This window comes from Macrobrachium nipponense, chromosome 10 (genome assembly GCF_015104395.2).
Source record: "Macrobrachium nipponense isolate FS-2020 chromosome 10, ASM1510439v2, whole genome shotgun sequence".
Classification (NCBI taxonomy): Eukaryota; Metazoa; Arthropoda; class Malacostraca; order Decapoda; family Palaemonidae; genus Macrobrachium; species Macrobrachium nipponense.
The window spans coordinates 30,038,830-30,061,567 of NC_087204.1; the positions used below are offsets into that span (position 1 = coordinate 30,038,830).

Sequence of the window (22,738 nt, forward strand, 5' to 3'; positions counted from 1 at the left end):
TAACTCTAAAAAGTCAGTAAAGCATGTACCTCTGCTGCCTCCAACATCAAAATGCAGTATCTTGATGCACTTGCTATCATGATTCTATAAAATAGGGTTGTAATAATAATAAAAATAATAATGGTGATAACAATAATAACACAGTAAGACATAACAATGATAATAATGGTACTGTAATAACTTCAACTGACGTGAATATCTTTAGTAAATATAAAGCTTATATATATATATTTAAACTTAAAATGTAATAATCTTAGTTGCTTGCATATGGTGCAGTACTTCACTGCCCAGATGAAGACAAAATGAATCCCTTACAGTAGGGCCACCAAATAAAACTGGAATGAACTGGAAATTGTAATGAGTGTAACAGAACAGTATGCCTGATCCACTGCACTGTCAAAGTGTGATCAAATAAAACGAGAAAAAATATAAGTCAACCTAGAGGATAACAACAACTATATATCAGTGCTACGCAAATGTTCCCTTACCCCCGCAGCAACAAATAATAAAAAAAAAATAAAAAATAAAAATATATAAAAAGGTGCACCCAATGATACATGGGCGACAGTAATATGCCACTGAGCCTTTTCCTGTACTTTTTTATGGCAAAGTCATGATCCATTATATATATACACACAGCTATATGTTACATATATTCATATATACTGTGTGTATACATCATACATGATGCACACAACTTCCTCATGTACATCATTATATATAATGTATACATTGTATATATATGTGATATATACTGTGCATGTCAGTATATGTCAGCATATATGTACACAAATATATATTTTATATTTCAAGTCATAGTCATGGTATAAAATGTAAAGAAACCTAAGAGTAAACTCCAGTATAATTTTTTTCAGACTTTTTTTTTCACTAACAAAAGGAATATGAGGCCTACAAAGATTCACTGCCAATGGCAACATTGCACTTTAGCCACATCCATACACCTACAACTTTAGTCCATTGTAACCTTTCTTGTTTAATCCTGAGATATATATACATATATAGGATACATATGTATATAAACACAGTGACACAAGCTCATCTAAGGGTGCAACATACACATGGACACCTAGTGTTTGTAAGTACCATCAAGAGCTCTTGTCACCAAAAATTGCACTCAATTTTTTTTATATTTTTTTTTTATCGTAAGGTATGACAGTAACAAATGATTTTATGTCTGTGAATGTGTGGTCCCAATATACATTGCAGCTAGGCAATTCTGCCATGAAGTCACAATCCACCCCAGACCCACCCCACCCTATCCCACAAGCCTCACTACAAAAGTTGCATAAAAAATACAGTTCCCAACTGACTGATAACAACTCCATGACAGAAAGGAAGCAACAGCAGATCGGGTGGACGACAGCACCGTCTCCATTCGAAAGTGGCCAGGATTGGACGACAGCCAGTGCCAGTGAAAATCTTGCAGGTCATATTTATTTCTTCACTTTTTTTTTTTTTTTTTTTCATTTACTTGCATAATCTCTTGCATTTCACTACTTAGCCCCAGCACCCTGTAAATGATAGGAGAGGAGAATTAATTTAACAATCTTCAAGGAACAAAGTGTTTTCATACTGTCTATAAGTGCTGATTGAAAACGGCCGATATTTTGGCTGTCTATAATACATATTTTGATAAACGCTTCTCTCAACATTTAAATATTATGAAATTACTTTAAGGTAGGTGTGGCAAATAGTTAGTTCAGTTTCTTTATTACGACTAAGACAGCAAGTAATGTTTTCTTTAGAGAGAAAATAGTATTCTTTCATCTAGATTCTAGAACATAATTATATACTGTACTTCACGTCTCACTTTGTCTTATTTATTTCTTGAAATACAATAAATATCAAAATATATTTACAAAAAGAATAAGGTATAAAACATATGGTAAAAATAAAAAAGGAGAACTGAAAGCAAAGCTGGTAAAAGCATGCATAGTAGTAGCATCAAACATTAGGCACACCATCATCTAAAAGATATACATACTATACCTTGCAATACACTGAGGTACCTTCTTGTGGTGGCAGAAAAAATATGAACTGCAAATCAAAGACACCAATTCCAGTTATACAAACCTTAAAACTAAAAATGCACAGCTCAGAGGCCATTTCAACACTGTAATTTGGTAGAAAGAAGAAACTAATCAGCCACCCAACTGCTTTTAAAATAATCTGAATAAGCTTCACACGCACACTTCATATTACATTATTCTATATTTCTCTACAAAATCACTAGGCATTTCCAGGGATCAAAGGTATCAGAATTACTTCTTGGTACAGGTGCCACTGAAAAAATTTTCTTTAAAACATTGTAATTGAATCAAGAGTAAGCTGGCAAGTGTTTTCTACTAGGCATTCCAGAGGTCATGACAGTCTTTAGTCAACAACTTTTAAACCAACTTATGGATTTCCATGCCACTGAAGGGCTGAGTGTTTCAAAATTTGTCCTAATTTTTGAAAGTACTGTGCCCTGCCATGTATTTCATTAACTTTTTACATAAGAAAATGAGGTTAAAGCTGCCCTCAGCCACCTAACCATCTGCAAAAGTGGTGACGTCAGTATAGCATATCCTCCACTATACCTTTTCGAATGGTTACTTGACTAAATGGTTAAATCATTTTATCCTGGGCCATAAGAAAAATTTCAAAGGACATAAATACATTGTATTATGATATATTAATTTTTATAAAATAATTACCGTTTTAATCTATATGTTACATCACAAATACATCATAAAGTACCACTTGTTTGAAATGGTCTGAGGAAAGGACAGAATATGGTCTTTATTCTAGGAGCAAATCACTTACGCACATCTGCCAATTCGGTGTACTACCATAAATTTGGACAATGTTAGAAACACTCAGTACTTTAGTAGCATGAAAATCCATACGAAGCTTTAAAAGTTGTTTAATAAAAAAAGTACTTCATGGCCACTGGAATGCATAATATTAGTAGCCTAATGTCTGCCTTTGGCCTGATTCCAATTATGTGAAGGAAAATGATCACACTGACTGACTTAAAAAAAGCTTTCAAATGATATGAATAAAATTTTCTGAAAAAAAAGCAGCTTTTTTCAATAAGGAGACTTACTTGTACTGGCCATGATAAGTTTAAAAATTATTAACCTTTTTTTTAGTGTGAAACATGTTTCACTACTACTTTGCATCTGTACATAATCAAACCTAAACAAGACCTTCAATGTAGCTGGTAAAATACAGATTTTTAAGGGCAGCTGTATACATACAAAAGTTTTAAAAAGTTATTTATCTTCTTAATCCCCCAAATTGGTATTTTCAACAAAGTACTCATTTCTTCTGGTGCACCCTTACACAGTATTAATTGGTTTCAACCCTGTAAAACCCTAATGCAAAATTTCTGGCAACATTATGGCCGGAGTTCCTACCTCCTTAAAATTTTATACCTTTGTAACTCTGAAATATACAAGTGAATAAAATTCTGATTTTTCAAAAGATATCCATCACAAAGTTATAATTTTCAGACCCTGTACAATATGTAAAAAGGCATAACTAAGAAAATGCAGTTTAGTTAAGCTTACAACACTTAAAACCATGTCTTTATATATACAGCTGCAAATTTTCATCTCTAAGAGTTTGAAGATTAATCCAAATGTCCTTAATGAATCACGCAATTCTTATTCCCCTCTCACACACATCTAGCTATCAGTGGATTGAGCTAAACTCCTTAAAAGCTTACAGAGCATTACACCATAATGAAATAAGAGTGAATAATGATGATGCAGTATAACTTCACTGTAGTCATAAAAATGGACGCTTAGCACTCCAAATACCACCCTAAGTAACACTTTTTAAAAAAAAAGCCTACCTAGTGACAAAAAAAAAAAAAAAATAAATAAAGTCAAACCAATTCAAGCTGTCTTGAAAATGCAGTCATACTTAATATTCCCATGGCCACCTTAAATCTTCACTAAACACACTACTGCAGTTAACACATTCAAAGAGCAGACCAAACTCAAAATTTTGTTCACAACGAATAGCTCCCATTAGAGCACAAACTACTAAAAATTGGAATGGTAAAAAATGTGCAGGTGCACTAAAACCAAAAAATATATGAAAAGCAATGCATGCTTCAAAAATTGGGTTTCAATGAATAATTATTTCAAAAGTTTCTAACAGCATCTAGTAAAAATTAAACAAATGACCATGCCACAACCTAAAAAGGCAATTAAAAATTACATTTAACCAATTGGATTGTACAATACAAAAAAAAATGGGAAGGGAAAAATTCAAAAGCTAAAATTTAACTGCGAGTGCATCAATGGCACCGTCTCTCATTACAGACGGTTTGGTTGCCCATACCACAACACCAATTTAACTTTAGGTAGAATGATTCAAATACCTTAAGGGTCTGAGCTTTTCCCCATAAGTTTTCCCAATATACCCTGAAATGTAATAAACACCAGATTATGAGTCTGTAAAAGACATAATGGTAAGTAAATCCTGACTTTCATTGTAACAAACTGTCAAAGTAGTTGTAAAAAAAAAATAAATAAATAAAAAAAAGTGCACAAGATAAAAGTATCCAAAAAGGCATGATTAAATATGTATCAGATGATACTAAACATGCACCACTATACAAGTTTAGAAACGGTAAAGTTGTACACATCCACACACATTTTTTTTCCTGACATCTCCATAAATACACCATAACATCCAAATTTTACAAATGGAATGCTTTGGGTAATGATGTCTGTGAATCATGGAAAACTTGATTTCAATTAAAAACTTGAAAGATAGCTCATTAAGAAAGGAATAAATGAGAACAAAGGCAAACATAATAAATATATAGATAGATAGTATATATATATATATATATATATATATATATATATATATATATATATAGTATATATATATATATATATATATATATATATATATATATATATATATATATATATATATATATATATATATATATATATATATAAAAAAGCCAAAGAGGAAGGAGATAGTACAGATGAAGACTGAGGGTGGATGTACCAGAATATATGAAGGTGGCATATCCCCCCACCCAAAAAAAATAAAGGAATTAAAAATTGTTAAAGGAAAATGCAGTTTCACAATAAGACTGAAGAACAAAGGTGCGAAGGAGTGATGTCATGTTGGAAATAATGTCTTGGTAGAAATCCATGGTTTGCCAATGTAATAGGCTTCTGCAAATCATCACTGGCCTAAGATAATTAATACAATGTGTAAGATAGGGAGATAGCCACAGGAAACTTTATAAAAAGTCCAAGTCAAACTATGCCCTTCAGTGTTAAAATCTAGAATTATAAAAGAAAAAAAAAAAAAAAAAGTTTATTCAAAGGTCAACAGTACTAACAATTTAATTTTTTTTTTTTCCAGAGATGTCACAAAAAAAGTACAGTATGCAAGCAATCAGAATTAGACCAATAGCAAATTTTAAACAATAACTAAACCACAGTCTATACACATCAATTCATAAAAATGTCTGTAACTAACGCACCTTGGCAAATCATGACCATTTTCCAAAATTATACTTTGCAATCAGGATGAGTAATAAGTGAAGATAAATTTGTAAACTGAATACCAAACCCAAACAAACTACCATGATACTATCACATATATATACATTTAAAGAAAGAAAATCTGACTAAGGAATTCTCACTCCCATGTATCATGAGGAACCTTGCATAGAGAAGTGTATGCATTATATGCACATAATGTTTATAAGCTTGAATTTTTCCTTGCAACTTTAGGACTATAATAACCACATTGAGGAAGAAGAAACTGCTAAGAGGACACTTCTCAATTAATGACTATAACAGCCATATCAATCATTTCACAATTAAAAGTTGTTCACAAGGAATGAAGACTACTACATAGTGTCAACATTCACAATCATACTGACTTGAAGGACTATGTTAGAATAAAAATAAGGCTTAAAGATCAGACTTTGTAACTTTTGTAAAGGGGCTAAATGGAAAATTTGGGAACTAACCTGACCAATCTTTCAACAAAGTACATCCTTATACTTTTTTTTTTTTAAATCCATCTAATTTCTCTTTTACTAAGTAAACATCCCATATTAAGTAAACAACCCACTCACCCTGAACTATTTATACACATTTGTTACTTTGTTGCTTATTCTGACATAACTACATTTCACTTTGATAAATACTGTACCAGTGATTATATGCCTTTTAACTTAAAAGAATACTCCATATGGCCTTGCAGTAGGGAAAAATTTCAGCTTGTCCAAGAGAACTGAAATCAAAAGCTCGAGCATAATATAACCTTTGAAACTAAACTGCAAAAGTCTAGAAAAAATGCTAGCTGCTCATGCGTTATCCCCAAAACAGGTCTTCAACCAATTTTCTTAATTTACAGGACTCTTACATATTGTGAAACTGGTACATATTACTGTACTGACGTTGTATAACCAACATGATCAATCATGTCTCAGTTTATCTAATCATCTGTTAGCTTACCTTTCTCTTCTTTTTCTTTTTAGCCGATGCTTTAGACTCAACCTGTGAGGGGTTAGTATCAGTGACCGAGGCAGAGGATGCAGACATCAGACTCTCTGTGTCAGCGCGTGAGTTGTCATCCTAGGAGGCATCACAGGCAGCCAGGTAAAGGGAGAAGCATGCTCTATTAAGACTCCTTCACCCACCTCTACTTTCCCGTGTCCACAATTAAAAAAAAAACATGATCTAAAGCCACCAGAGCTTCTACATCATCAAACCCTGGTTTTAATTATCTAGCAATAAAAGCTTATAAAAAAGGTTTGAGGTTACCAGTACTAATAAGCAACTGTCTGGTTATTAATACTTTATTTAATGCAAGAGGTAATAAATGCTGCAGGAGCTGCTGGCTTACCAATGTTAAATCTTAAAAAAATGGACAATGACACGAGTTGCACCAATGACCATGCAAATTATTATAGTAATAGTACTGTGCAGGATTGAGCTCAGCCACAAAAGAAGCTGCCACATGAAGCTACATAAAAAAAAATCCTTATTATGAACAGCAACTACTGTTAAAAAGAAAATAGCAACCCATTTTTCAAGGCAGTGATGGAGAAAACACAAAAACTTGAAAAAAATCTAATAATGAAAACAGGACACATTCAGAGCAACTCAAGTCCTGCCAAACAGGCAGGCAGCATTTTTTTCTCAAGTATGGTTAGCTGCAGCAAATTAACCAAGATGAAACAAGGAATATGTAATTTAACAAAACAGATAAAAAAACCATACAGATTAGTGGCACTTGAAAGACGATTGTTAGGTATCCGAATGCTTCTTTGGTTCATCAATGTTAGGGAGTAGCACATTTTGTAGCAGGGGTTAAACTAAAAGGGGTACACTGTACCAGAGTAACGAGCCAAGCTCATAGGGGAATAATACTTGTATTATGAGAAAACAAAAGTACCAAGTAAGACACTTGCAATGAATACTGAATGTAGCAATGGCATTGGTTTTAGGTTATTAGTGATTTGCAGTCAACAGGTGATATGTACAGAAGCAATGCATACTATCAACACTTACCTCTTGACATTGCTCCTCATTGGCAGGGCCGTTTGTGCTTGCGCTCTGTTGGTAAACACAGAAATGGGCATAGGATAATATAATGAAGAGAATATGCATATATATAAAAAATACTTTTAAAATGCAAAATATTTACACACAGCAGATTATCCATGAACTGATTACCAAGTTAACTCTTCCTTAATGTAGTTCATATGTTAAATTTCTCAAAAATATTGCTAAACCTACAAGAGCAGAATGCAAAATCTGCCCCACTCAGGATTTTACTAAAACTTCCAGTAAAAAAGAACACACTGACAACAGAATATAGTCTATTACAGAATTTATTATAACAATTCCTTACACCTTACATTTGGCAACACCTTTTACAGAAATTAACTACCAGTATACATTTCCCATGAATCCTTACAAATATTCAAGCTGCATTATCAAATAATAAAACTAGAGATAGTAACTCGCATTGCATGTACTTCAATAATGAAGTGACAAACTAAATACACGGAACAAGAACATTTTTTTCTGCACCACACACATACAAAACCTTGTTCGTATTAACTTTACCATGTTTGTGTGATAACCTTGTCTTTACTTAACAGATGCTCAAGCAGAACAGAAAAGAACCAACCACCAACATCAAAAATGCAGTTTTCCATAAGCAAATGCTAACCACACCTTTTAAAACGATCAACTTCCCTCAAGCAAATGATGTTCACACCACCTTAATCTATACACTGTACAACTTATAGCATTTAGTTTTCATGACTGCAAGACAAAAAGAGCAAACTTGAGAGATTTCTGAAAAAAACCTGACTAGTGATGTGCATAAACCATCACTTTTATGAGACTACCAATTACTGCACTGCTGTATACTTGTACATATATAAATGCAAGAGATTCTCTAATGCAGAATCCTCTAGTTTCTTCAATACCTATTCCTATGAAGTAACAATATAAGATCTTGTAGCAAAATCTGGTTTACGTCAAAGTATTTCAACTACAGCAGACTTTTCCTGCAACTAAATTCAGGAAAATTCTTTGAAATATTCTTAGGTGACACTTCTAGGGAAAATCTCATAACATATTACACTGGAACTTTTTAGAAGCAACAGCAGATCATTTCTATACTAGAGGTGAAAAGCTTCTCTACTGCCATCTTTCTCAAAAGAGCCTTATATCAATACCTGCATAGTGAACTAAGCTACATAAAAACCTAAAATGATAAAACTGGAAATAATTACACTAAAGCTGTCTTTAAAATGCAAATTTTTTTATTATTTAAAGCATGACATTAAGCCAAAAGCATGGAAAGAATATCTGAATAGTATCAGTAATGAAAACACACAGCTTAACTTAGAACTTGATATTGCCTTAAAATCACATTATTTTTTATTTCTAAGGACACCACCAATCTTTTGACCAAGCTTAGCATGAAAGTTGCTCTTGTAATTCAGTGCATATATATAAAATATATATATATATATTCCCTCTGCAACTACCCAAGACTTAGACTTCCATAGGAAACGAGTAAATAAAATTTTGCCTAGACCCCTACCACACCCATGCTGCAAGAAAAATACAAAATTCTATAATTAACCCTTTGAGCATGCAAAATCTCCTCAATCTAAGTGTGTAAATTCAGTCTACTGAAGCAAAACTTTTGAACTATACCACCAGTCACAAATTATCATATACTAACAAATTCCAGGCTTCATAGTAAGACTTACCACAAGCTTAACAGCATAAAATCTCAGAACTGATCCCGCTTGTTACTAGATTTTCTTTTAACAACTCATTCACAAACTTTGATTTCTGGGAGATTAAAAATTTCAGCTACCTTATACCTGAAGTAATATTTTCACAGCCCATTAATTTGTTATATTCAAGGAACTAAAATGATCCATGGATATAATTAAGTTTCCCTTTGAAAACGCTGCTATATACTACACTAACAACTACGATTAAGCATCACTTTTAGACGATTACATATAAAAACCACAATACGTAACTGCTGTATTCATGAACTAGCCACTAAATTGTTAATCACGATACATTGAAAGTCTTACCACCACAAGTGAAAGATTCAGCCGACCAATAGTTTCTTCAAATTACAAGAAACTACAGTATACTGTATTTACAATTAATACAGATCCTCTCTATATATTAAAAACATAGGAAAAACTGAAACTAAAGAGAAATGATCAGCAGTCAATGGTCACCTGCTGTTCCAAGTTGTTGTCGGTGCTTGTGTTGTTGCTGTTGCGTCCCACCCAACCAACCATGTAGCCCATTTTACTCAAACGGCTAGCGGCCAGGGCTGCCTGCAACACCACACACCCACTACGGTTAGTGCCACTACACCCAAAACCGCCACCATCCTAATCTACTATTATGCTATAAAACTATGGCTCTTATATCCAAATTACCCCTCTTACGTTATTTGTCATGTAAATCGTAAGGCCAAGGAAAGAGGTTTTCTTAAGTGTGAACATTTTTTTTTTTTAAATACAGAAATCACCGCTGCAGAGAAAATCTGCGCAGTTGCATTCATCTCAACTCAATTTACCCGTTTTATTAGTTTTTACTGTTCACATACCCAAGTTAATTTCATCAAAACAGCCAACCCAACACCCAAAGTGAATCTATCATTTGTAGTGTTTTAATTCTAATTTGCAAGAAAAAAGCAAGCAAATAATTAAAGCTTTTCATGCATAAAGTTAGGTTTTATAACACTACATGGTTAATTGAAGGTAAACTATACCCAAAAATAGAGAAAAAGCAAAAGAAAAAACTCATTTGTGTAAGCTTAACAAAATGAAAAGAAACGTTTGTACAAGCTTATTAAAATGAAAAGACCCATGCATAGCCAAGAGCCAAATTCAAAGTAATTACAGTTACAAGAAATTCACCAAGAAACTTACCTTTGCCGGAACAATTTGTAACATTTCAATCCTGCCATAATCATTTTCTCTGCCTCTGTACTTACTTATTTGATCCTGATCCTGTCCTACATTTTTGCAACGAAGCAATACTGTGTATTTCAACACCATGCCCATTAACCTACCAAACTCTATGGGTAACTTCTCTACCTAATCCTGAGCTTCTGAGGTAAAACCAGAGATTTGGTGGTGATAAACAACTGCATTCATGATCAGATGCAGAACCAACCTTTACAGCAGCTAGCTCCTGTTGTAGCTGTTGAATGAGTTGGTCCTGCTCTCGGCTCTCCTCTTGCCCAACAGTGACCAATGATAGTAACTTCTGGTTCTCCGTACGAAGTTCCCGCAAACAATCTTCATCACTGCCGCCCTGTACACAATACTAGGGGCTAGGTTTAAGATTATACCAACTCACTTCAGTTAAAGAGAGACAGCATTAAAACCTCTGATTTTTACAGTATAGAATTTTTCTACACCTGTATTGTGATTTTCAACAGTAAACATTTATTCGAATGTTGTTATTACTCTTTAATGTTAGTAGCAAAAAGTTGCATTTTGTAAGTAAGCTGGTATAGTCTAACATGCATGGTATGTACTATGCAACAATCATTAACTACTGAACTGCTACATCCATTAGAAAGAGTGCCACATTAGGAATTGAAGATGTAGTGGGAAAGGCATCCTCCAACATAGGAATCATTAGCAATAACAAAGCCATCATCTGGCATAGGAATCTTTAGCAATAAGGCATGACCTACTTTAGCTTCTAGCACAATGCAGATACTTTGATTTAACTAGATCATTTCCATTGCTGTTGAAACTGTGATTTCCTACATAAATGACAAGGGAAACCGATAACGAAGACTATAGCTTACCAGTGCCAACTGCATCAAAACCAAATGCAAAGAGTGCTTCCATGTCTTGCAACAATATGACATTCAATCTACCGCATCTTTCATTAAAATGGTCTTCTACATAAGAAGTTGATGATGCGCTTTTGTCTTTAACCATATTCCGTAATATGTAATATGAGAGATTAATCATCAGCAATTTAATGTATAATTTATGCAAGTTAGCTCAATGCTAGAGAGCTCAGAATCATAACTGACAGACCTCTTGGTTAATGATTTATTAAAATAATTCCCTATGCTATGTATCAAATCCTCCCTCCCAAAAGATTAAGACATTTACTATGTAAGCAAAGTTATCTTGCTTATTACCCAGCTATTCATCAATTGAACATTTTCCAGTTTCCTATTAAAAAAGATTCAACCTTTATCCTCTCTACTTTGCCCTCCACTATGTCGTAAATTACAATGGAACCCGGTTTTCCATAAAAAGTGTAAATCCAATAAAACAGCCTTTTCACCTACTTATCCTACATTATACCGTATAAACAATTCAGTCCACTCCACGTCTAATGATTTAACCTTCGAATCTTGCCTTTTCCATGTCCAAGTCATACACAGAGATATATGCCACAGCCTTTCTCTGGAGTTGAACACAGCCCTTGATCACTTTTTACTTCGTTATTTAACTTATCTCCATTCTCAGCAAAAAATAAATAAGTAAAATAAAATAAAATAAATAAATCCTCTACTCATGACAAGCTAATTTTTGTTTACTCCAGGAACTTTGTAAATTGAACACTTACTTGACAACTGACAACAAGAGGTAAATAATATATTTTTATAATAAAATGAAGTTTCATAAAAATATACTTACCATGTAAATATTTAGCTAACAATTAAAATGCTACATTATAAAACACCATCATAGCATTTCATAGTTATCATTAAGCTAAATATAAAGTTTCTATCATTTTCACACTTTCCATGCTATGAATACTTTTTAAACCCAGAAAAATTGACACTTTCACAACACTCGCAATTAAATTAAATTGCATAAAAAAATTTACCGATATGCTTTCAGAAAAGAACTCTACCCTTCTTGACCACCAAGCACTTCTACTAGTCTTTTCAATGTCTTCCAATCACAATATGTTCACTAGTCGACAATGTCCTTCCTAACATAATATTTGAAAATTCCAAGTTTCCAAAATTACCAAGATGCAAAATTAAATACCCAAATATAAACCTACATCTCCTATGCAAGCACTGCAAAAAAAAGTGCACTATGGCAAGTTACCCAGCACTAAGTACTTAAGAAACAGCATGCAAACAGGAAGACCAGTAAAAAAGAAAAAAAAAAAAATCAATCAATCAAGGTTTTAAAACAATACAACCAATTATCCTATTAAAAATTCATGAAAATTTAACACCTTGTCCTACTAAGTAGTGTCACTGAATTAATATTATTAGTTATGAATACTACAAAATAAAAATCCCACCAATCATTACAAAATCCCACCACTAGTATGGCTTCCACAATGAGCAATGAAGTGCATAAAATAATTTTCAAAAAGGATTTGGCATTGGAGCAATAATTTAGTGTTTTGGACATCCAAAAAAGAGAAGCGTACATATTTTAAAGGAGTAACAATTGAGCTAATTAAGTTGTATGGGAAAATATGGAGATGGGGGTTTAGATATGAAAACTAACAGTTGAACAACAAACCTGACAACCAGCATAACATGCATTAGTTTCAACAGATAACCATGGTGACAATTTTCTGCTACATAAAACTACCAATGGTAAGTTAATCTTTTGCCACTAACCATGATAACTTATAAGCCAAATTTCCCAAAACTCATTGTGTTCATGCATCTGCAGCTACCTATAGTCTTCTTTAAATATAAAAACATTAAAATTATTGACAACCATAGTACATTACTATCATTAAACAGACAAATACAACCTGACTATCATTTCCTAGTTGATTTCATTATATAAAACAAAACTACTCTTGAATCTAATCAGATCACTAAATATAAGTGTAAGTGCTAGATGCTACTATTGAAGTTAATACTCTAATACATCAGTAGTGTTTAATGGAATTTCAACAGAAATGCCAAATGGGCAAGCCATTACAGAACTAGAGTCTTGCCACTGTGACAAGACTTCTCTTGTGTGGTGTTTAAAGATCTGCCCTGTTGCCAATTTTACAAAAACAACAACTGACCAGTGTGGGACAGACATTTGAATGTCTTTGAGGCAAACCCTGAGGCTATAATTATAAGATTATAGGGACTTTTCATTTCTAGGGACTTTAATCTCCTTCCTATTCCGCCCTGCTCTCGATCTCTCTCTCTTCTAAATCTTACAGCTGTCCGAGCCAGAGCTTTATTATGGGGTAACACAGGCCCTCCATTTACCTTTCATCTAGAAAACTCCTATTTATTTTGTATACGATTGCCTTTTCTCGGCTGTGAAGTTGATGTCCTACCATGGCTGTGGGATGACCAAGAATAACTTGAGAGAGAGAGAGAGAGAGAGAGAGAGAGAGAGAGAGAGAGAGAGGAGAGAGAGAGAGAGAGAGAGAGAGAGAGAGAGAACGATTGTTTATTTTCTCTCCCATCAAACTTACTGTCTTTATACCTACGATATTACGAAATCACAATATTTGTAGAAAGGAGAAATGCCTCCAGACATTGTACCGTGACCACCGAAAGTGGGCCCCCTGGAGACAGTTTTAAGCGGCTTATTTGTGGATTTAAACAAACCTGGGGCTGTTTGAAATATTGGCAAAAGCATCAAAATGAGATGACACATTGATAGAAAATCTGATTCCGTTTCCTGCTATTGCATATAAACCTATCAATCGTGAACCTATGTAATTGACTTAGAATTCTGCGTAACAGAAAAGATATTATATATCTGTAATGGGAGAAATGGATTTATCCCTTATAAATTTGGCAAATAAGTAGAGATTAAACACAGGTGGGAGGACACAAACAGCCCCGCCAGAGAGGTCTGGTAATTTTGGGAATACTGTAACATTACCCAATACACTATAGGATTAAATAGTCCTTAATTAGCCTTAGGTGAAACACTTTCACATCAAATGGCTAAACAAAAGCATAAATATTCCATCACTGTAACAACCTTTGGCCCTTTTATACAACATGGAAACCAAACAAGTGTAACTCAATAAAGGAAGATACTGCATAACTGCCACAAATGCCATAAAACCATTATCATATGATGTCTACTGAACACCTTCCTCAAAACAAATGCCAATAAATGGATAACAAATGAATAAGAATTGACTAATAAATTACCCGAAACAACCTAGAATTTTAATTTACCTACACTTAAAACATAACCACAAAACAGTTCACTAACCATACTGTACCATACTTAGCCTACTGCCAAAAATTCCTATACAAACTAAACAGACTATTGTACATAATTGACAAAGAGAATGATACTCATGGTTACAGTTACTGACAAAAAATTTTTATATAAGCATTAGTACAAAGCCAAGACGAAATACAAGTTATCTTAAAATATATATATATATATATAAAATTCAGTTAGATCTGCACATTACACCATTATTTCAACTCCACACTAAGCAGAGAACAGACAATATGATTTTGCTTCAGTAGGCTTCGAGATGATGTAAGCAATGTGTACGTGTTAAGTGTTCACCTACAATAAACTGCAGCTTGAATCTCTGTCTTTGCTGTATAATATTATGGACTTACTGTTGGAAACTTAAAATTTCTATGTCTAAACCTGAAATATTTCACTAAATTTATTGGTGCCTAACAATGATTATATGCATATAAATATTACCCACCCACACACACGTACACACACACACACACAAACAAATTGTGTACACAATATGTGTAATTCTAACTTATGGATGACATTCTTTGGATTTTCACTTTTTTTTTTTTGAATAACTTTTTTTTTTTTTTTTTAATCGGTTTTACGTTTTTTTTCCCAAAGCTTTTTAGTTTAAAAAGTAATTTTATTCCCATAGCTTAATAGTTTAAGAATATTTGACCCCAGACTCTAGAAATAAAAATGAAGATAAGTATGAAGACGTAATAGAGGCTTTTGACTTGCAAGGTAAAAGGTACTGTTCTTAAAATCATTAATAAAAAGAAAAAAATTCTCACACATCAAATTTCATGGCACCCATAAGGCTAGAAACTTATCCCATTCAACCCTATAGGCTTGCTTTGGTGTTGCTCTATACCACAAAAATTAAAAGCACCAGTTGACGTCACTTACCCACCACCTTGCAGCAAGGAATAACATTCAACTTACCTGAGTGGCAGTTTTTGTTAGCTGCTCTTGGGCATCTTGCAGCTGTTGCTGCAATGACGCCTTTTCTTTTTCTTCTTTCTGTAGCTGCTCTTGTAATACCTTGAGCTGAGAGTCCATCTGCAAGAAGGGAAAAGTATAATGCTACAACACGCATCAGTACATGGAATTTTTAATTTAATCATGGAAAACAGACTTAAAAATGCAACAATCATCGATATATTTCATCAGAGTTCTTTGATTCATTAAAGAACTTTATTACTACTTGTGAGATCACTCTATTTCAGAAGGACCTTCAAGAAAACTTTTTTATAGGCAGTCCCCAGTTATCGGTGGGGGTTCTGTTACAACGGCTTGATGAGTGAAAATTGGTGATTTTGGCACCAATAATCAGGTAATGGCATCTCTGTTAGGTAAGCATCAGCGCTGATAACCGGCCAATTTTCAGTGCTGGGCAAACACAGTAAAACCGGATCACCGATAAACGGGGACTGCCTGTTCTGTGTAACACAATTCATTCACTGTTTATCCCAATAACATTAACAGTAATAAAGTTAAATATTCCTCAGAGCCTTTTTCAAGTGAATAATAAAAAAAAAAAAGCCACTGGCAACATGTTAAAAGTACACAACCAAGAGTCCAGGGCATATAAATATATGAAGAATATAATTGGCATTTGGTTATAAAAACTTAAAACAGGCCCAAAATTAAAACAGAACACATACCTCTTCAGCCTGTCTGACTTTATCAAGAGTACCCTCGAGTTGCTTGATTTGCAACTCGAGGTTAGCCTTGTCTGCTGTGAGCTGTTTGACATTATTCTCCTTCTCGCTTAGCTTCTTGCTCCAGTTAACTTCTTCAGATTCAACTGATGCTTGCAATGTTCTTAACAGTTCTTCCTACAATTAAAATTGGTTTTAATGAAATCCCTCACATATATAAATGATATGACAAGTCATTTTTGATGAGCCTGAACCTGGTCTAAATTCCAAGTCTTCATGTTTCAACACTGCTCATTCATCTTGCTGCCTTTGGAAAGGTTTGGACTTTCCTTTATTTTCTTTTTTACTTTTTGTATGAATAATGACATAATATCCCAAAGCAATCTCTACCATTGGTAAAATGTAATTACTGTATATAACAGAATTTGGTAAATCTATCTATCCGACACCAAGTCACAAAAAACCCTCTCCACAACTGTGATGTAAAAAATTGTGATAATCGATTACTAATTTTATAAATTATCTGAAAATTTGGATGCTCAACATTTCTGAAAAAGTATAGAGCAGGAAAGTGGACATACTCAATTTATGTTATGTTCATGATCTAGTTAAAACAATGTATTTTTATACTTACAGTATCAGCTAAAACTTTCTGGTAGTGAACAACTTTTTCATTAACAGATTTAACTTCCTCTTCTAACTCGCTTACTCTCTTACTGTCATCAACCTTTGGTATAGATTTCTGGAATTCAGCAACCTGTAATGGATATCAAGCACTCCATAAGGGACACCTCAGTCAAGGATATTAACAACCCTTTCCTCTATTACAAAGTAACAGAGCACCATGTAGCTTACTACTTCAGTGTACAAACCTCTAAAAAAACCCTAACACAAGGATACCCATAGCACCTTCTCTATGTACATTTACAAGAATAGCAATAATAAAATTCCACTAGTATACTGATTTTCACAGAAATGTATTAAAATAACACAATCTACTTAAATATGTATCATGAACAGTTATAGGGCAAATTAAACTCACATTTTCAAAGTAATGCAAAAAATGCAACATAAAAAAGCATCTAAATATTTTGGTATACAGTCATCCATCACAGAGCATGTTTGTACAGTATTCTAAAAACTTTATTCCACCACATACCTGTGTTTTAAGTTCTGTGTTCTCCCTAGTGAGTTCCTCTACCTGGTTTTTAAGTGCTGGGTCTTCTACAATAACTTCCTTCTCCACAACCTTTTTGAGAAAAACATTTGAATAAATGTTTAAATTGAAGAAACAAAGCTACAAAAATATATGAAAAACATTAGAATAAATATGTAAACTGAAGAAACAAAGCTCCAAAATATATAAGTGAACTATGCAATACTCAAAAAAATTCAAACAGGGAAACTATTATTCAACGGCTGCTTAAAGATAGTGATACACCATAACCAATTTTTACAGATGATCCAAATACAGCTTTAAAAAATGTACTAAAAGGAACTGTTCAAGTGGATATAAAAATCACTTACTTGGAAGGCCATGGCAGGGCTCTAATTGGCAAAGATTATTTGGTCACCATTCACAGTTACTCCTAACAATTACATGAACACAAAATGAAATACTGCAGAGTGCTACCAGAAACTTGAGCAGAAAAATGTACTCTGAATTTTTTAAAGATAAGTATTCATAGGAAGACTAGAAAAAAAAAAAATGGCTAAATGTCTTGAGAAATCTGGCTGGGCTCCAACAGAGAATGGACCTAAAGGCTCTGTCCCCTTTAAAGTAACACGACCTACATTGGAACAAAGGATGAATGCAAGACAGGTATCACAGAACCAAAGATAATTACCTTTTCTACCTCAACAACCTTCTCCACAACCTCTGGCACCGACATGGATGTCTGTGTCGACACTTGTGATGCTTTTGTTTCAAATTCATTCAAAAATGCATCTTGATCCTAAGAATGAAAAATAAAAGAAGCCATTATACAATAGTTTAATGAAGGATATTTCTAACTAAACTCACTTCCATCACATACATATTCATAGGATTTTACCAATAACATCATACAAGTATTGATTTTTCACTTTTCTTAATAGTATTATGTAATGAAATGTAACGTATGTCTATGCTTTGCTCACATGAGAAATATCCTGGCTGAGAGAGAGAGAGAGAGAGAGAGAGAGAGAGAGAGAGAGAGAGAGAGAGAGAGAGAGAGAGAGAGAGAGAGAGAGAGCAATATAATGGAGTGAAAATGGGTTCCTGGAGGTTTACCTGATCATTTGTCAGTTTAAGTAGATGTGAAAATATCAAGTGGTTTCAATTCAAGATTGGCCGGAAATGAAGTCAGGCAGGAAGATGTGTGATAGAAATTTATTATGTAATAATCCCTGGTTGTGGTCATTATGCCTGCAATATGCTGGAACTATGGAAATTATGAGTATGCAAGACTCAAGGAAAGTCGCTGTGTCGACAGAAGTGTTTGTGGGTACAAGAAGGAAATCTATAACAATAGTCATTGGGATGATGAAATTAGGTGTTTAGTGAAAAAATACTGAGGTGCTGTTAAGACAGAAGATATATGATGATGTTGATGAAGAGGCAAGAGCAAGTTATAGGTTGCTTGTAACACTAACATAATAACATAAATACTGTAGCTACAATTTCTAAATCACCCTCGTCTCTCTACATAACCAAACCCTTTCAGAATTTATGGATCCATCCCTTGACTTGCATTAACAATTTTGCCCTCTCTCTGTACCTCCACTTTCAGTGCCCTTTCACATCATCTTATGCCACATATAATGCATAAAAAACTCAACATGGACAATTTACTTTCATTCACAATCAGCAGCTACAAATTCTCTTTCACAATGTTGGAACAACAAATGCCCCACACTTCCCATTTTGGCTTCCTTGCACAGTTGAAATCCCTTTCAAAGCTTTTCAAAACATCCTACCACCTTTCTACATTCTCCTAACTGTGACTCACCTCTTCTGCCATACTACCATCATCTGGGATGCTTACCCCCAAATACCTTTATGACTCATTCACCTCCATAATTCTGACACCCTCAGACATTTAATGGTGCATCTTCCTGGTTTCCATAAACATTTACCATCACAACCTTTATAATCGTCACTTTTCAACTTTTTTTAACACCTACCAACTGCAAACAAACTAATAAGTACTTCATTCAACTCTAAAAACACATCAACTGTCTTTATCCCTCAATTCTGGTATTGATCCATCTATTGGGATAATGAAAAGCCATGGAAATATAACCAATCCTATCTCTGATCCACTTCCACAGCAAACCAGTTACTCTCCCATCTTTTTTTCCTAACATGTTTTGCCCCCCAAAATTATAAACTTTTTATCAGTCAAACAGATCACTACACCGATTATATGAACAAGTTCCACATCTTCTCTACCATTTCTGTCAAAACCTTTATCCAAGTCAATATTTGACCATCCACTTACTTTCCTTTCAGATTCCTAATGTTACACTTCCAATACAAACATGGTCTTTCTTGTATAAACCCACACTTCTGTCATTAGTGTGTGGTTTCATATACACACATTCGTATGCATATGTCATTTGCCTTTGCTCTACAAAACATTTTCAAGCAAGGCAAAAAAGCCTCTTAAGAGTACAGGCAAAGCATCTTGGGCTCCACTGCTTTAATTCCCTCACGGCTAAAAACCCTGTATGCATGCATGTATGTATGTATGCATGTATATATATATAATGTATGTATGTATGTATATAATGTATGTATGTATGTATGTATATATATATATATATATATATATATATACACCGAAATACCGGTTTTTATAGGACAAAACAAGTCATTAAACTCAGAAATCAAACGTCTGCATCTTCTACAAGTGGCCACAAACAACCGCATCTAGTCTGACAGTGCGCGCATGCGTGTGGGCGCTAATCCTTCATAACTGTATAACAACTCCGGAACCTAATCTGGGCTTGTACATGTGACACTGGACGCCTGTTACGTAAAGGCCTCTTTGATAAAGAAGGATAGAAAGAAAGAAAGAAAGAAAAAAGGATGATTCATTCCCCGTCATACCAAACCGGCCCGAATGCACAAGACGAACGAACGTGCAAGTAATTACGCCTTTACTCTATTGGATACGACCAGCCCACGAAAACGAACGCTTCAGTATTAAAACGTTCTTATTGGTTTACTAAGGACTATACACTCAAAAAGGCAAAGCCTTTCACTGCCAACCAGACTTTACGTGAAATAAAAAACGGAATCGGCACGAACAAAGTTATAAATTTATTTAATAAATAACAATCGTAACAAAACAAGCAAACAATTAAAAAGCAAATGAAAAACATGACGGTCTCAACAGAACACAGCGCATTTTGACAATTGTCACAGGTCAGGTTTCAAGGATAAGAAAGCGTGACAATAAGATGGAGGCCAAATGGATGAGAGAGAGAGCAGGATCCTGAGGGAGAAAATTTTATTTTCACGGGCATAATGCTACTAGGGCACCTCGTCCTTTTTACGTGACAAATTGTATATTCTTAAAAGACCAACAATACCCTTTAATCGAGCAAAGATAGGCAAGCGTCGTTTTTGCCATCATCAATTATACCAAGCGGATTTATGTCCCTCCCGCCTGTTCCAACACGTACATTTTTCCCCTTGTTCCCACGGCATGAGGCGTTCGACGAAGCACCAGCTCGGGGACAGGCGGCCAATGTGGCTTCTGGCATCGACTGATGGATCCCAGACGAGCCGGCATCGACGCCACATTCCCCAATCCCTTCATGAGCGGATCCTTCCTCAGCTGACGGAGCAGGTGCACAATTCTCAGTCAAGGTCGAGGGGATGGGAGTGCCTGCAGCAGAAGAGGGCTTGTTCGGAGGTCCCAAACCAGCAGCTGCGGTACCCCGCCGCCGCCGCCTCCTGCACCTCCACCACCAGCTTTCTTTCCGCGATTCTTCTTCCGGGCCATTTGGTGCGAGAATCGACGAGGACGAGAGAATCTTCTCCTTCACTCAAGGGAAAACCGTAGAAATCACCGTTCGACGAGATGGGGTCAAACTATCACAGATCACTCGCACACAAAACGAGAAAGACTCGAGTAGGATCACTCGGAGAATGAGAGGGAAGATGTCGTCGGCATGATTCACACCACCAACACGACCACCGCCACGAATATGCCTCCTCCTCCTTCTCGCTCACGTCACACGACCAGAAGCCGGGTGTTCCCCTGAAGCAGGGGGAAGGAAGAAGAGTGCGCCTGGGAGCGAACGCTGGAAATGGAAGAGGGGCGGCGAGCGAATCGAAACGCAGATACCTCTGCCACCACCACGCACTGAGAGAGAGTGAGAGAGAGGCCGACCGAAGAGCGTCCTCTACGTGGCGAAATGATGCCTTTCTCGAACCCCCCCGCCTCTGCACCGCACCGCTCTAAGGGGCAGCTACCACTGAGACCGACGCAGTGCCTCTTCCTCGGGACCTCGGGATCAATACGGAAATCAATAGGGACTCCAGCCTCGAGGAGAGACGGGTCTTCGTCCTCTCTCTCTCTCTCTCTCTCTCTCTCTCTCTCTCTCTCTCTCTCAATTTAAAAGCTTGTACGAAAAGTATAAATAATAGTAATAGTTCAAAACTTAAACCTACTACGTTAACACCAGTACACACATCAACTCCCACGGGGGTTAAGTATATTAGAGAGAGAGAGAGAGAGAGAGAGAGAGAGAGAGAGAGAGAGAGAGAGAGAGAGATTCAACCTTCATATCACAAACACCGCTAACGCCTACCAAACATTCTTTTTAAAATAATCTACTATTCCAGTGACGCGTCACTTAACAATAAAAAGCAGAAACAGGTTGCGCCAAACACCGGTCTCCGACCGTATGTTTCACTGTCTCTGCTGCAGTTTGCCGAGCAGAGAGAGAGAGAGAGGCAGGCTTTTCCGCCCGGCACGTGTCTAGGACAGGCCGTCCCAGCTGCGCGTTAAGTACAATAAGCATTTTTTTCGTCCCGGGAAGTGTCTTAACTTAAAAAGAAAAGAAGAAAGATTATCAGTGCTTCGGAGTCCACTGAAATTAGTTAAGAAAAAAAAAATCCAATAAACTTCTTACTAGTGACCCAAGACCTTATAAGTGATAAATATTTGGACCAGTTTTTTAACCTAATGCACAGTTCTGTCGCGTACGCTGAGCAACTGCTGATGTCTTTTAGAAACTGAACTAAAGTAGGTTAATGTATATACATACCTGTCAAGTACCGCACAAATAACATAGCATACAACACACACACGCACAAACGAGGTGTGTGTGT

General features: G+C 35.2%; 1 protein-coding gene across 16 annotated transcripts in view; it reads right to left on the reverse strand.

Moving 5' to 3' along the window:
* Nucleotides 1–1,466: 1,466 nt before the first annotated feature.
* LOC135223541 (ribosome-binding protein 1-like) overlaps nt 1,467–22,738 on the reverse strand; it is a 60,826-nt gene continuing 39,554 nt past the window's right edge. For 5 of the 16 annotated variants that reach the window (XM_064262028.1, XM_064262026.1, XM_064262022.1 and 2 more), the window contains 11 exons: nt 18,258–18,365; nt 17,570–17,659; nt 17,045–17,167; nt 16,414–16,587; nt 15,692–15,808; nt 10,737–10,877; nt 9,788–9,889; nt 7,572–7,616; nt 6,513–6,632; nt 4,397–4,439; nt 1,467–1,532 (listed from right to left, as the gene is read on the reverse strand). In XM_064262028.1, the coding sequence (XP_064118098.1) occupies nt 4,398–4,439; nt 6,513–6,632; nt 7,572–7,616; nt 9,788–9,889; nt 10,737–10,877; nt 15,692–15,808; nt 16,414–16,587; nt 17,045–17,167; nt 17,570–17,659; nt 18,258–18,365 (1,062 nt within the window). In that variant the 3' untranslated portion in view covers nt 1,467–1,532; nt 4,397. The remainder of the gene's footprint in view (nt 1,533–4,396; nt 4,440–6,512; nt 6,633–7,571; nt 7,617–9,787; nt 9,890–10,736; nt 10,878–15,691; nt 15,809–16,413; nt 16,588–17,044; nt 17,168–17,569; nt 17,660–18,257; nt 18,366–22,738) is intronic. The other 11 variants (XM_064262031.1, XM_064262029.1, XM_064262030.1 and 8 more) reach the window with 11 other exon arrangements.